The 16,714-nt window shown below is 41.4% G+C and overlaps 1 protein-coding gene across 1 annotated transcript; it reads left to right on the top strand.

The window, feature by feature from the left end:
* Positions 1-5,494: 5,494 nt before the first annotated feature.
* LOC149821610 (protein disulfide isomerase pTAC5, chloroplastic-like) lies at positions 5,495-16,346 on the top strand. The gene is made up of 6 exons (XM_089981371.1): positions 5,495-6,046; positions 6,524-6,619; positions 14,786-14,908; positions 15,326-15,578; positions 15,910-15,947; positions 16,056-16,346. The coding sequence occupies exons 1-6, from the start codon at positions 5,495-5,497 to the stop codon at positions 16,155-16,157; spliced, it is 1,164 nt and encodes a 387-aa protein (XP_089837497.1). The 3' UTR covers positions 16,158-16,346.
* Positions 16,347-16,714: the final 368 nt, after the last annotated feature.

The following is a 16,714-nucleotide window of genomic DNA, read 5'->3' as shown; positions in this document are numbered from 1 at the left end:
GATGGCAGCACCATGGGCTTGAGGAGTGTTCTTGGGAGCCCGAGGCCAATATAAGAGCTAAATATCCACACTTGTTCGGTACGTAATGTTAACCAAATTTCGAAGACGATTTTTTTTTAAGGGGGATTGAATGTAATATCCGAAAATTTCTAAGTTCTTTTCTATAGCATTGTGAAATGTCTTGAATTTCGTGCCAATATAGAACCCTAATTTCTTCAAAAATTAATGTTCGAGTATATTTGTAAGGCTTAGGGGGTTTAATAAGGTTGAATTATAGTAAATATAAACCCTACACGGTTTGAACAATTGAGAAAACCCTAAGTGATGCCTAATTGAAAATGTCTCTCTTAAAAAGAAAATGTTGAATTTTCTTTAAGTAAAGTTAATTAAATAATGTGAATTAACAAAAGTAGGTTGTGAACATATACATATTAATATGCTTAATAAGTTGTAATTAGTGGATAATTAATGTCTTTACATTTTATATGATTTGTGGTTGTATAAAACAAAAACAATTTTTGTTGGAATTCTATGGTTATTTAATTATAGTTTAATAAAATAGATTTTTTGTTATAAATTAAACCCATTTTATTAGTTTAGTAGGAGCCAATAGGTGGGCCGTCCCATCCTATGTGGCATCTTACTTTAAATTTATTTTGAAATTTAAAAGTCTAGTGAATTTTAAGTTTATTTAAAACTTGAAAATCAAAGTGGAGATCAAGGGCTCCAAATTGAGTTTCATTAAAGTGATCAAGGGCTGGAATTAATTCCAGACCATAACCTAACTTAGAAAGGGTTATAAAACCCTCCCATAGCCCACGCCCCCCTTATTTTGGGTTGGAAAAACTTTGAGAGCTTCTCTCTCCTCTCTTTCCCTTCCCTATTCTCTTTTTTTTAGGGTTTCTTTTGGTTCTTGAGTGCAATATCCAGACCTCAAGGGGTGTGGAGAGGGATCTAAGGTCCTCATCTTGCTGGAAGGAGGAGTTGATCGGTGGATCGAGCCAAAAAGAGCCGTTCATCCATCAAGAAATACATTTTTTTCAACAAAAGGTAGGGTTTCTATGCTTTTTTTGCAAGAACGGAGTTCTTGGCATAGATTTTGATGCTTTTTCATGAGTTTAGATCATGATCAAACCCTTCTAACAGTGGGTTTGACTCAGATCTAATGATCCATGGCAAAAGCACGTTTTCCTCTAAAGAAAACCATTTTTGAAATTGGGTTTATCATAAAAATCGGTTTCTTAGAAATAGATTTGTAAAATATATTTGTATTTGATTTATTCCATGACTTTTATGCAAATATTAGTTTGGATTGATAGATTATGAATTGTTCCATCTACTGTGAATATTTTAGAATTTTCAGAATTTTATTTCATGCGTATTTCTTATTTCTTTTAATTTTTTTTGGGATTTGGGTGACTCGGTTTGATTCACCCAAATGCAAATCTCGAAATTCCAGGTTTTTCACTTGACCTCCGTTCAGTAAAATGGTTGTTTCTCCCTCGTCCGGAAAAGTTTTGACGAACGGATTATTGCGTTGGAAAGCTAACTCCATTGTGCATCTACTGTAGAAATTTGGGCTCTGTTCATGGACCGAGCACATCTCTGTGACAGTCGAAACAAAAATTGATAGGTCTGTAGTAAAACATGCATAACTCCCTCATACGGAGAAGTTTTTACGAACGGCTTGCGGCTATGGATAGCTGACAACAATTTCTATATACTGTAAAAATTTTAGCTCTGTTCATGGAGCCAAAAATTTTCCGTGAGCTCTGTACCAGTCGGACAGAGTTAAGAAATTGGAAAAAAATTAGGGCAAATTCATAAATCAAGGCTCAAAGGATGCATAGTATATATGTTTTTATTCAATTTATTTATAGAATTAGTATGCATTATGTGAATGATTATGCAGGTCAGATTTTATGCAATCTTATATGATTATGGCATGAATTGTAAATGGAAGGTTACACATTAAAGATTTAGGATCAAAAGGTCCAATGAATACAAGTTTATGTTTTAAATTCTAAAAATGTGTTGACTACATGTATGTTCATGATATCGTGATGATATGATTGTTTCATTGATATGGATGTTCATATATATTCTCTTTGTTGCATTGGCCATGTACATGCATATGTCTTATGATGTGTGAAAATGAATAAGATATTTATGCTACGCATGTGTTCAAGTGTCTGTTACAAGTTTAATTAAGTGATTTTGTCCAATGCTTTATAAGAATGCATCCATGACCATAAAGTGGTTTAAGTTTAATGTTGTGTAAAAAGTATGACTGTAACCAAGTAATCATGTGACATTAAAACCCAAGATATTTGCTGGGAGAGTAGCAAATGATACAAAACTTCGTGGGGCAAGTCTGTTATGGGCACGAAAGGTTGCTCCTCCCCTCCCACGATTTTAGGGGGAAAACCTATGCATTAGACTGCAACGTAGAGATTATTGTACTCATGAGAAAAAACTGATGCATTGGGTTAAAAGGTGTTGAGAATCTCTCTCGAATTAACGTCCCTCACCCCATCTTAGTGAATGGACCTGACCAGGCTAAAACCACCCCTGTATGTAAAACACGTCCTGTGTCATGGTCCTGATATGAGAATGTCTGTCTGTGCCGTATCAGTAGGGCTAAGAACTGATAACTTAAATGATGTGTGCATTAATTTGGCATCGCATGCATCATCTAATTAAGAAAATATAACTAAAGATAAGAAAATATGCATGCATTGAAAGAGCTTCTGCATATGGTAAGTCATTCATATTATCTGTTCATGCATGGTGTATTTTAAATGTATGAATTTATGTTTTTCTGTTATATATGAAAATTCTAAACATGCATGAGTTGTTGTATGATTGTTTAAGTTAAATTAAATGTTAAACCATAAAATTTCTATTGAAATCTTTGTCTTGTTATTTTGTCTTACAAGTTTAGCATATTTACTCTACTGAGACATGTTGTCTGACCCTATATGGTTTAATATTTTTCAGGTAATGAGTAGGTACTTACGTGCGAAGGCGGAAGGTTGCGACGGGGACTGAGCCTACCTTTCCTCTGCTTCATGAATTCTGAGCTTTGATTTTTACTTTAATTCAATTCAAGGACAAATGTGATTAATTTGGATATTTGTGAAACCTAAATATTATTTCATGCATAGTTAATTAGTTGTTAAAGTTTAAATTTTATAATTGTATGGTTGCAAGCATTCATCTGAAGTAGCACGCCAAGTTTTATGCCCAATGTGGTTTTCCGCTGTTAACTGCTAAAAGATTTAAATGTATTTAAAAAAAAAAAAATTCCACCAATTTCGGGTTATAAAAATTGGAGTGTTACACTTAATCAATTTAGTCAAATTCGATCAAAAAAGGTACATCCAATTAACAATCAGATTAAGATCCAGTGTTCAGTTTTACATTTGATTTTCATTTGGAGTCTGAACCGAATCCAAATTGGGTTATGTGTAAAAGTATAGCCATTAGCTATTCGAAGCTATTTGGATTTGATTTAGTAGTACCCTTTTTTATCTGAATTCGAATCCAATTAGGTAGTATCTAATTAGTTTGGGCACAGTAAAGCCGCCAGTTCACATCCATTTATGATTCTAACCAATGTCTTTCATGTACTTTTAAATTAATTTATTAATATTGCTTAGTTATCATGATGTTGGTAAGCAAGTTTTAGCAAACTCATAATATTTTCCTTGAATATTGCTATATTTATAATATATGAAGAGAGAGAGAGAGAAGAGTGGCGCTGCTTTTTTTTGGGGGGGGGGGTCTGAGTCCTATTTTCCAAATCTAACAGATGTGTTCGGCATGGTCGAATTGCTAGGAAACAACACTTGGATTATATTTTTCGATAAAAAAATATGAATTGTAAGCCTTGAATATTTATAAAAAATTTACACCATTAATTTTCAAACCTTATAAAAACTTATCTGTGAATCATAACTAATGCAAGAGTCCATTCTTGTAAAATCAAACACTTAAAACACATCTGTACTGTCAGATTAGAGAAAAATGTGAAAAAGAACCCTTCTATAACTAGGGGTGGCAATAGGGTCGGGTTGGCAGGTCGGGTCAGCAGGTTGGCAGGTCAGCATACTTCAACACGAACCGGACCCGTTTATTAAACAGGTCCGTTGTGGCAAACACAAACCCGACCCATATATTAAACGAGTAACTCGACACGACATGGTTAACCCGTTTAATAAACGGGGTCGAGTCAGATCGGGTAAACGGGTTGACCCACCCGCCTAACCCGTTTATTAAAGCGGTCAGCCGGGTTGGCGGTTTGGCATGCCCCTAACATGAACCTGACCCGTTTAATAAATGAGTTAGGTTGGTCGACCCATTTACGATGCAAACCCTTTAAGCCAAACCCAAACCCGCTTAAGAAGCGGGTTGGCGGGTCGTGTCAGATTTTGCCACCCCTATCTATAACTCTGTGTGCATGGTGCAGTAAGCACATATTAGACAGCTACTTTATACTCTCTCTCTCTCTCTCTCTCTCTATATATATATATATATATATATATATATATATATATATATATATATATATAATGTCTGTGTGGACGATTTCCATTTGACATGAACCTAAGAAAGTTTTGTTTTCCATTTATGTTTCTCTTCCTGCAACCTTGATACTACTTCACTTATAAATTCATTTAAATTTATTAAATCATAAACTATTCATTTAATCATTGTGCCAATAAAAAATATTATCATGCAACAAAAACTCATAAAAGTTGTCCAAAAACTTGAATCCGTTCTTTTCACTTCCAAACGTGCCAGAGCCTCAAGGGAGGGTGGCTGAGTGGGGGTGGGGTCTCGGCTACTAGACGGGAAGTCAAGGTTGGATTCCCATGAATATCATCCCTATGCGCATAGCACAGGCCCCAAGAACGGGGATCCTAACCTCAGAGTTTTAAGCATGAATTTCAAATTCGGATTAGAAACCTCTTCCGATCCGTTTGGTACATGAGGACTAGGGGTGGCAAAATCTGACACGACCCGCCAACCCGCTTCTTAGCCGGGTTTGGGTTTGGCTTAAACGACTTTGGGTCGTAAACGGGTTGACCCGCCTAACTCGTTTATTAAACGGGTCAGCCAGGTCGGCATACCCCTAACATGAACCCGACCTGTTTAATAAACGGGTTAGGCGGGTGGGTCAACCCATTTACCCAAACCCGACCCGCCAACCCATTTACCTGAACCCGACCCGCTAACCCACCAACCCGTTTACCTGACCCGACCCGTTTATTAAACGGGTTAACCGTTTAATAAATGGGTCGGGTTCGTGTTTGCCACAGCCGACCCGTTTAATAAACGGGTCGGGTTCGTGTTGAGGTATGTTGACCCGCCAACCCGACGACACGACCCACCAACCCGACCCGACATATTTGTTATATTTTGCAAAATTGAGGGTTGTTTGGAAAGTATATTCCTTTTAAACGGCAAGCGCTCGTTTCTTATCTTCAAGATGGCTTCCGCATCTCTCCGTCTCCACTTTCTTCCCGCCCCCGCCATCCTTCCCTCCTCCTATCCCGATTTTCAAAATCCCGCTAAAACCCTGACCCTAAAGTTCCCCAAACGATTCGCAGTCCTATCGTCCCAGGGTTCCTCGTGGGAGTCAGAGGAGTCCCGTTGGCTCAGAGAAGAGCAGAGATGGCTCCGCGAGGAGCAGCGGTGGCTCCGAGAGGAATCGCGATGGAATTCCGAGCGCCGCGTTCTCAATCGGGAGATCGAAGCCCTAAGATTCGAGTTGGAAGCTCTAAAGAGGGAGCGTTTGTCACAGGAAGCATCGGTCATGGACCTGATCTCCAATCTCACGTCTCTCTTGCAGACTCTGAAGGGCGCAGATTTGAAGTCCTTCGCGGCATCGTCTCGGAGTCAGATTCCCGATCAGATCGAACAAAAAACGGTGGTAGTCGAAGAAGTTAGAGTTTCTGCGGCTGCGCGAGAGAAAAAGCAGGAGAATAAAAAGAGGTCGCTGAGGAAGGGTTCGGAAGGGGAAGACGTTCGGGCGATGCAGGTCTGCCATGGAAGATGTTGATTTTTCTTGCATTTTTGTGAAGGCGAGTTTAATTTATTTCCTTAATTGCTCATTTTTATTGTCTAAATCTTGGAGATCTGAGGTTTAGAGTGGTAGAGTCGGAGAGATGGTCACGATTCTCCATCTTCTCTAACGAACTAATAAATTATGTCGTAATTAAGGTAAACATCATCGGGACTAGTGAGAATTACATCAATTAATAGCGTGAACTGGGATGCCAGTCGTAATAACTAGAATATCATCTAATCCTAATAGTTTTTCAAAACTTTAGTTAGTTTTATATAGCAGTCCTCTGGTTGGTCTAAGTTCGTTTTTGTTGGTGATTTTTTGTTGTTTTTGGTAGATTTTAATAGTTATTTGCTACTTCTTTCTTAGTTGTAGAGGATGCGTTCATTTTACTTGGCATCCTTTTCGTTCTTCTATTTTAATTTGTGTTTGTGTATTTCACTCCGGCAGGAAGCTTTGCAGAGATTAGGGTTTTACTCGGGCGAGGAAGATATGGAATTCTCAACCTTCTCAAGCGGAACAGAGCGCGCTGTAAAAACATGGCAAGTGAGTGAAAGCTGTTTTTCATTTTTCTTGTTCGCAGCCATAACTTACTTGGTTAGACTAGCTGATGATCTCTCTCTCTCTCCAACACCTTAAACCATGAACTCACCTACCTAAGAAAAAAAATCATGAATTCACCTAAGGACTTGGTTTCCCCTATACAATATGTGGCTGTGGTCTCAAGTGGTTTATAACTTCTATATTACCTTTGACGCTTTGCTAGGTCAAGTAGATCAATTCGTTTCCATTGTAGTTATTGGGCCTCTACTCTAATTCCAGTATTATATGTTTTATCCTATGTTACAAATACTAGTCTTTTACCCATGAAGGTGAATTTCATAGTCCTAGGTCTTCTTTGGTTTATTGTTTTTTTTTCGTAAATATTTTTATATGGTTCTTACACATGATTTCATCAGTTTCATTACACTTGTCAGTATTTAAAGCTATCAATTTCATTTTCATCTTCTTTTTCCTTTTTTGATAAGCCGGGGGAAAACCCCGTGAGATTCGAACTAACCAACTATCTCATTTGACCCCTTCCATTTCCATGCTCTTTTCCACAACCAAAAGTATGTAAGAAAGAGTAATTAACAAGCTTTCCTTATACCTTATCCCTCGTGTAATTTTGCATCCTGATGTAGTCATGGGGAGTTGGTTCACTAGGAGGCATGTCTTGTTGATAGCGTGTGCCTAAAAGCATTGCTTAAGCCCAGTCATGTTCAACAAACTTTTAGCTCGATCATAACTATATTATTCACGTGGTTTGTTGTTCAATTTTGCTTTTATGTACTGGGACAATGAAGTGCTTATTGATTTTTAACGAAAACAGAACTCCATGGATTCTTCAAGAGCACATTTTCTCCATTGTCAGATCTTAGGCACTTAGTACATTTTGAATGAACATAAAATTTTATTTCTAACAGGAGATGAAGTAAACTGAATTTTATATTGCTTTTAAAGAACACAAGCTTAACACGGATTTAATTTAGAAGCTTTTAAACAAGGAAGCAAGCTTCTACTGATAAGTATTTGTACATCATGCCACTCACATAATCAAAGTCTATGCAAATCAGTCTTGCCTTTGTGTTTTTGCTTCTTTCTGGATTTGTCTTAGATCTTGGAGTGTTGATTGTATGTGTGCTATGTGATATCCTCAACATGACCACCCAAATTTTTATAGTCAGCAAATATGGTTTATTTATCCTTCAAGTGTTCTCTTTTGCTCGACCCTGATGTTCAACATGGTGTAAAGTTTTTTGTGGATAATTTTGAGTCTCTTGACCTACATACCATGATTTATCAGTTTAGGATTTTGATTCACAAAAGGAAGCTTTCAAGAGTTTGAACCACTGTGCAGCGTTCCAATCACATAGTTCAAGACTTTGTTAGTTAAGGATGTGCATTATTGATGCAGAGCAGGATGGACCCGGGTCCATACAGCGTGACCCAAGCAGGGGACCGGATTTACACTCTGGGGATTGGATCCAAGCAGCGGATCCAATCCAGATATTGGTTCAAGACATGGGGAAGAGGTCCCGTTGCGTGCCAATTCCAGGCGAGCACAGAGAGTATGAGACAGACAACTCCAGATCCAGCAGCACACCGGAGTGGCATCGGGTCCGGGGCCGGACCCGAGACCCGGATCCAGCCAAAGCCTTTAAAACCCCTATAGGGTTTTGTGCGCAGGACAGAGAACATTGAAACCCTTGCAGCAGCTTTGTTTTTTTTTTCCTGTCAGACGTTTCCTTGATTTCCTGTTTTCTTTTTATGAATCTTTATTCATTTGTCTAGTCCCATTAGATTGATTTTATGCATTGTCTCATTGGTTCCTATTGAAATAAAAAGAGTAAAGAGTATTTCACTGTTTCGGGTGCCCTCCTGTGATTCTTTTCATTGGTTCATTGCATGACGTGAGGGTCATGCCTTCGATTCAACCCACAGCACACGAGAAGCCGATACTCCACTGCATCAAAATGGTATCAGAGCACCGGGCATTCTCCGTCACCGGCAGCATGCCGCCAAACATGAGGAACGATCCAGCGAAGGGAAAGGAGCGGGAGGACACCGACAACGACGGTTAAATGTCGCGTATGATGGAGATGATGGCCCAAATGGACGAAAATCTGTTGCGTGTCAGTCGGGACGTGGCCAGCATGTCGAAGCGATGGATGGGGTCGATGCACGGTTGGGAGCGCTGGAGTCCAAGGTGGACGCGCACACGGTGCAACTGAATCTGTTAGGCGCGCACGCGATCCATCCCGTTGATGCTACTGCCAGCGACCCAACCTCGGTGACGCTCCAGCAAGCATCGCGACATGAAGCCGTTGAGGAAACTCTACACAGGGATGCAGGTTGCGACAACCCTCCCCATCGGGTACACCCCCTCCAACTTGAATCTGCAGCGACAGTGGGTCACCCGTGTCTGGGTACCCTCCAAATGACCCGTCAAGGCGCGCAACGGGTCCTTGCGAGTGCGTCGTAGCCTGGGCCTGAGTTGCAAGACCACATCGTTGCTCTGGGTCCTGTCCCAGGCCTGGGCTCATGTTCACACACCCTGGGTACCGTACCCCAGGCTGGGTCTGACCTGCAGGGTCTCGGCTCGCGGTCAAGCACCCTGGGTATCGCATCCCACACTGGGCCGGACCTGCAGGGTCCTGGCGTCCCGCCGAGGCATGCTGGGGACCCAGGTTCCTCTGTCCGACCCGGGAAGGCGGCGATGTTCCCCCTTGAGCCCGCGCGTGGGAACCATAATACCGTAAACCCATGTGCGGGAGTAGTGGGACCTGTGTGGACAGAGAGGGTCCAGACCCGAGTTCGCGAGAATAGGGCCGGGCTCGGATCTCGAGGACCATCCTTTGGGTCCCCGGGAGCAGGTTCGAGTCCTGAACCTACCCACCCGACCTACCCAGTTGGGTTTGGTTCGCGGTTCCTCCTGAACCAAATCCAACCCTTTAGTTTTGACCCACATCATGGATCCAGTGCCGACCCAAACCCATATCGAACCCGGACGGAGCCCCAGTTTGCATTTGAGCCGGGTCAAACCCAGACCCATAATCATATGGATCGTGGATCGAGTTCAAACCGACCCTCTTATCCCCATAACTCGACCCCCGATCCAACCTATCCAAATCTGGGTCTGACGAATAGTTTAGGAATTGACCCGATCCAGATCCAATCAGGTGATTTATCCCAGTACTACACTACCCAAAACCAGTACCCTTACCAGACCCAAGCCTTTAACCCAACCCTGATCTAGAATCCCGTACCAAACCCAATCCACTTCTCCCATCCTAATCCAACCCATAACCCAGACCTATACTATCCCGATCCTACCCACCTAGAGCCCGAGACCCGACAGTCCCATCCCCCTTACCTTGGACCTCCTGTCATACTGGTGCCACAACGCCGACCACAGATGGCTCCCGCCCACGGATCTGCCAGAGCGAGGCAGATTCAGCAGGGACCGACGCGACTAGAGCACCGACAACAAGTCGTCGAAATTCGTTAACCCCAGCAGCCAGGCGAAAAGGACCACGAAGATGAAGCGGTATGGGATGATGACACCTTCTGGAACGAGCATCCTGCAGGAATGGTGGAGGCCTAACAACAGAGAGCACCAGAGCGCCCCTCCACGTACGGGGTGAAGCTGGCGCTTCCAGAGTTCGTCGGTCGCAGTGTTGTGAAAAGCGTTGAGGCGTAGCAAGGCGCTCCACCAAAATCTGAGGCGAGGCATAAGCCTCGAGGCGCAAAGCGTAAGCCTAAAAAATTTCTTTTATTAAAACTTAAAAAAGACTATAAAAATTATCTAAAATTATAAATAAATAAGAAATGCTTTATTGATGAAGCAACAACCAACAAAAAAAAAATCTCAAATAAATACGGAAAAAATATGAACTGCAACATAGAATATCAGTAAGCATCCTTGTGGACAAAAAACAAACGAATTATTCTTTTCTAAAAAGAATCAAAACTGCTCTGGAACTTAACACATAGATCACTTTCTGTCAATGTGCTTAATACAGAAATTCAAAACTGTCATTAGGCTTAATACATCTATATCCTGTTATGGAACTTAACATAAATAAATTTCTGTCAATATCCTTAATACAAAAATTCATCAAAACCAAAAACATGCAAAGTAGGGATTTCTACGTAATTATTCTTTTTATCAAACACACGTATCAGATTATTAAGTCTATAAAAATTTTTTTAATGCTGGAAAGGCATATCAGATAGACTTGCAGATTATCATCAGAAGCAAAACACGCAGATGTAGGGATTTCAACTTATTATACATTTTTTTTCTCAATGTCAAATCCGCATATCAAAAATTTTCCCTAGGCTGGTAATGCATATCAGGTGTATTTGCAGATTTTCATTAACAACAAAAACACGTAGATACCGCAATTTCAACATATTATATCTTTTTCACTGTCAAAATTTTCCCCAATGCTGGAAACGCATATCAGGTGTATTTGCAGATTTTCATTAAAAACAAAAACACGTAGATACCACGATTTCAACATATTATATCTTTTTCACTGTCAAACACGCGTATCAAAATTTTCCCCAATGCTGGAAATGCATATCAGGTGTATTTGCAGATTTCCAGCAAAAGCAAAAACACGCAGCTGCAGTGATCGTATCGATTAACATACAAAAAAATTAACCATCTAATGAAACATAAAACACAGACATTTTTTAATGTAACACCAGGTTTCTGTACATAAAAGAAAATGCAGGACCCCTAGCAGAAACACGACAGAATGTATTTGGCACAGAATCATCCGGACAAAAATAAATAAAATCACGCCTCATAGCAAAGTGCGCAGGTTTCTAATCTTTTGTTTTTCTTTTATTTTCAGATGCATATTGAGAATGCCGAGCACATTCAGAGGTGTATTGAAAAAGCAGAACACCTTTGGATGTGTATTGAAAACGCAAAACATACTCGGAAGCATCTTGAAAACGCAGAGCACATTCAGAGGTGTATTGAAAACAAAAAGAATAAATTAGAATAGTTGAATGCATTTCTATGCATGAACTACGGCAAAAAGAGAGACAAAATCTGTGCATTTTTTTGTATCACGTGAGAGACGAGAGAAGAGATAAGAAGAAGAGGAGGAGAACGAGAGAGCAAAAAAAATCCATACCTGTTTCGGGGCTCCACCACTCGAGAGAGAATGTTGTGAGCCTGTGAGAGCCGTGAGGGAGAGAAGGCTGCCGTGAGGAAAAGAAGGCTGTGAGAAAAAAAAATCAAAACACATAAAAGGAGTAGGTAGGGCTTTGTTTAAGCCTTATTTTTTTGGTCGAATGAGGGTTTTGACCCTCATTTGACCAAATAAATCGAGGCGGGTACGCCTCAGTCTGAGGCGCGCCTCGCCTCAAGGCGTGCGCCTCAAGGCCTATGAGGCGCACGCCTCAAGGGTATTGCGTTTCAAGCCTGCGCCTCAAAGCACAAAGGCCCTCGCCTTGAGGCGAGGCGCGCTTTTTGCGCCTTGAGGCGCATTTTTAACAACACTGGTCGGTCGGTTCGATGCGGAGCAGTTCTTCGAATGGTCATATGCCGTCCAGTTCTTCTTTGACTACCACGATGTCGCCGAGCACCGTCGTGTCTCCCTAGCCTCTACTCGGTTGAGAGGCCTAGCACAAACATGGTGGGTTGAGCTGCAGAGGTCAAGGGAGCGACAAAGATTAGAGCGCGTACAGACTTAGGAAGAGATGCAACGGTTGATGCAGTCTAAGTTCGTGTCGTCAGATCACGCTGAGAGAGCCTACAAGGATTACCTGACCCTGCGTCAAGGCACCAATACTGTGGCAGATTACACTGCTGAGTTCCATCATCTTTCCCTACGAGTGCAGATCGAGGAGACCGCCCGCCAGCAGGTCATGAAGTATATTTCTGGTCTCCGTCCTGCTATTTCTGACGACTTCAGTTGTATCACAGTCGAGTCATTGGATCAGGCCAGTAGTTATGCCATGAATGTGGAGGAGAAACTGAAAAGGAGGCAGGAACATAGGACATCCCGTAGTGACCAGTCCAGTCAACCCAAGTCGAGTTTCTCAACTAGGGGAGCAAGCTCCCCTAGGAAAGAAGACTCAAAGTCCACCCCAGGAGTCGACCCTAGCAAACCCGATCAGTCTGGACCTGCATACCACACCAGATCCAAAGGTAAGCCCAGTGAGTCCACCGTTTGATGTTTTAGGTGTCAAGAGTTAGGTCATATTGCGTCAAAGTGTCCCACCATGAGTGAGAACACCCATCTAGTAAAGGGCATTGTTGAGTCCGCGTCCGATAGTGATAACGAGGGTGAGTCGCCTGTTGAGGAAAATGACGAGATGAAAGTCGTAGAGTTCGATAGCAGTCTTGAAAACTTGTTAACCATCCGTCATGTTTTGACTATATCCCGAGAGTCGACCCCGACAAAATAGTTGCGGAATAATATTTTTAGAACTCGGTGCAACTGTGAGGGGTGCGCGTGTGATGTTATCATTGATACCGGAGCGTGTGAGAATATGGTGTCTGAGAGTATCGTGTCTGCCTTGAACCTAAAAACAGAAAATTTGACCCAACCCTATAAAATGACATGGTTCAAGAAAGGGAATGAGGTACCCATCACCCTGCGTTGCCTAGTTCGATTCTCCATAGGGGAGCATTACCACGATGAAGTGTGGTGTGATGTGGCTCCTATGAGTGCGTGCCACATCCTTTTGGGGCGTCCCTGGCAGTTTGACCGTAAGACCATTCATGATGGCCGTAGGAACACATACTTATTTGTCTTTCAGGGCCATAAGATAGTTCTTCTTCCCACCAAGGAGACCAGGTTTCCTCAGCTCACGAGTCTATTAAACCGATCTTACCTCCTTGAGCTGCCCGAAAATTGGCACTTTTCTCCTACATTTAATGTGTGATCTAAATGCTTACTGTGAGAACAAGTCGTCAGAGCCGACTTCTTCTCAACCAGGAGAGAATGATGCAGAGCAGGATGGACCCGGGTCCATACAGCGTGACCCAAGCAGGGGACCGGATTTACACTTTGGGGATCGGATCCAATCCAGATATTGGTTCCAAGACATGGGGAAGAGGTCCCGTTGCGTGCCAATTCCAGGCGAGCACAGAGAGTAAAGGACGGACAACTCTAGATCCAGCAGCACATCGGAGCGGCATCGGGTCCGGGGCCGGACCCAAGACCCGGATCCAGCCAAAGCCTTTAAAACCACTCTAGGGTTTTGTGCTCAGGATAGAGAACATGAAACCCTTGCAGCAGCTTTGTTTTTTTTGTTTTTTTTCCTGTCAGACGTTTCCTTGATTTCCTGTTTTCTTTTTATGAATCTTGATTCATTTGTCTAGTCCCATTAGATTGATTTTATGCATTGTCTCATTGGTTCCTATTGAAATAAAAAGAGTAAAGAGTATTTCACCGTTTCGGGTGCCCTCCTGTGATTCTTTTCATTGGTTCATCTCACGACGTGGGGGTCGTGCCTTCGATTCAACCCACAGCACACGAGAAGCCGGTACTCCACTGCATCAATTATCCAAGTCTTCCAGCTTGTACTATACCTTTCGATGTGTTTTCTTCATCTTCACACATCACATTGACAAAATAAAAAATAAAGATTAAGTAAAAAGAAGCAAGCAAATTTATGCTGCCCGTTGATGAGAGTGTATAACTGGAGGCAACCTTGTACTGCAGTTATTTGTGGTGTTCTGTTTTCCTCTGTCATCTCTGCCAAGGGTTTTGCTGCTCCAATGGTGGTGTATATTGTCTATTTGCATTGCATATCTCTGTCAACCTCTTGGGTAGATCATCTAAGCTTAAAATTTGAAGTTAATTACCTAATTACATATGCATCATGTATGCTTTTATGACTGTACTGTATTTCACTTTCATAGATGCTGAACTACAAATGCTTATGTTGGAAATCCTAAAAATTGCTCTTTTGGTACACTTGCTGCAGTCTTGAGGCTCCTTAAAAAAATTATTACATATTTCAGTATCCCTTACATTTATCCTGGTTCATATCCTTGTTATAGCATATATTACTTAAGCTATTGGTTTAGTTATGTATAGAGCTTCTCAAATTGCAAGAATATATCATGCTGTAAACCTAGTACCTAAGTTTGTTTTTATGGAATTTGACTTTGATTTGGAAATCTTATCCTCATAGGCATCGTTTGATTTGCTTCAAGATGGAATTATGACTTTGGAACTATTGGAAAGGCTATATGCAGAGCTACGATTGAAAGAAAATGCTGATGAGGAAGGAAGCACTAAATTAATTGCTGGGAAGGTATGTCGATTGCATCACAGTACAGCTGCTGGGAGGTTGATTGTTGTTCTCTGTTTTATTCCACCTTTGCACTAGTTTCATTCAGTATGTAACCTTTAGCTTGTGTCATATTTGGGCTTTTTATGGTTGAGTGAACCAGTTGGATTTATAAAGTTGCATAGTCTTCATCGAGGGATCTTTGGGTTCATGTTACACTGGTGGGTGTTCCCTAGTTTGAAAAAGTGGATGTTAACAAGTTTCAACAAATTGTAAAGTGTCATTACTCTAGATGTTTTCCTAGTGTCTTTGATTCATTGCTATGTGTCTGAAATGCATATTCTCCTATTTGAAGCTGTTACTTGGTGGGTTTTTTTTGGTTCTTGACTATTGAGATACATTGAATGGTGTCTCCTATTCTTGGTTTATCTATGTTGGTAGGATGGAATTAATGGATCTGCCCAAGCATCCATCCCTTCTGTCACTGAAGTTGCAGAGATTAAGCAAATGCTTATAAAGGATAATGATGTCATGGAAGCTGAGATTTCAGAGCATAGAGTCTTTCTTCTGGGAGAAAATAGGTGGGAGGAACCATCAAGGCTTGCTGATAGGGACAAACAGGTTGGTAGAAGTGAGGTCAAGTCGGGAATGAAATGCCTTGTCTGTCGTGGTGAAGGCCGTTTAATGTGCACAGGTAGAGTTTTTTTTTCATTTAAAGCTTAGTGATCACACTTGCGGTTGTGTTTCTGTTCAACTGCTTGAAGATTTGCTCTAAGCCCTTAAGCATTGACATGCGATGAATGTTTAGAGGTCGGTGGGGGTAATTCTCCAAGTTTGAGCCAGCTTGAGGCTTAATTCAATTTTTCTTGGAAATTCAACGTGACATGTGAGTCCTTGGTTTGCATGACAAAGTTGGGCTCCAGGTTGTGACATTTCCAGGGTAGTCTCAACTATGCCGATGCTTTTGATCACGTTGATTAGAACAGTAATTGCTTGACTAAAGGATTCGTATGTTTTCTTTGCAGAATGTGATGGTACAGGTGAGCCCAATATCGAAGAGCAGGTTAGATTGGGCTTGGTCAAGCTTTCAGTTGTCTCTGAGCTTACTCCTTTTTCTTTTCTTTCCCTCTATATGCTATTGGTTCTCATTTGCGATCTCTAATTGCTGCAGTTCCTTGACTGGGTGGAAGAAGGAGCCAAGTGTCCCTACTGTGAGGGCCTTGGTTATACCATCTGTGACATATGCGAGGGAAAAGCTATAATAAGCCCATGACTTTGCCTATCCATGTATGTTTATAACTTCATATACACTACGAGTCAACTACGTATTTTACAGAGATATGTTTGTATGTATGAATGTATGGTGCCTTTTCACCATTAAATGTATAGATGAAGCGTAACATGTAATCAAATGAGTTGTATAATGTATGTCTATTCATCGAGAACAAAGGTTTTGGACTGTTCTCCTTGGCTGGGAGTCTTGCATATTTTATTTTTGGGCTGAGGTCGTCAGTGGATTCCATTCCATGGAATGGGAATTACTCTTCCACGAAAGGCTTAGGTTTCACAGCTACAAAAAGAATACGGTTTCCTTGCATCATATATATATATATATATATATATATATGAGGAATGCGTTCGGCCAACCCAAAACAAGGGGTTGGTCGAACCACTCTCATGTGAACAGTCTATCTACATGATTGACAGTTCACGCCAACAGTGTTCAAACATTTGAACGCTGTTGGTTTTGGGTTAAAAAAAATATATATACAAAGAGTTTCCCGCCCTTGGGGCCTCCTCCCTTTGGGCTCCCCAGTACGAACCACTCTC

This window comes from Nuphar pumila, chromosome 11 (assembly GCF_984573655.1).
Source record: "Nuphar pumila chromosome 11, dmNupPumi1.hap1.1, whole genome shotgun sequence".
Classification (NCBI taxonomy): Eukaryota; Viridiplantae; Streptophyta; class Magnoliopsida; order Nymphaeales; family Nymphaeaceae; genus Nuphar; species Nuphar pumila.
This window is presented reverse-complemented; position numbering and strand designations above follow the sequence as displayed.

Excerpts from the sequence above, each read along its gene's own strand:
- LOC149821610 (XM_089981371.1), top strand. The coding sequence starts at position 5,495 with ATGGCTTCCGCATCTCTCCGTCTCCACTTTCTTCCCGCCCCCGCCATC. Across the intron at positions 6,047-6,523 it reads AAGACGTTCGGGCGATGCAG|GAAGCTTTGCAGAGATTAGG; the intron begins GTCTGCCATGGA and ends TCACTCCGGCAG. Across the intron at positions 15,579-15,909 it reads AGGCCGTTTAATGTGCACAG|AATGTGATGGTACAGGTGAG; the intron begins GTAGAGTTTTTT and ends TTTTCTTTGCAG.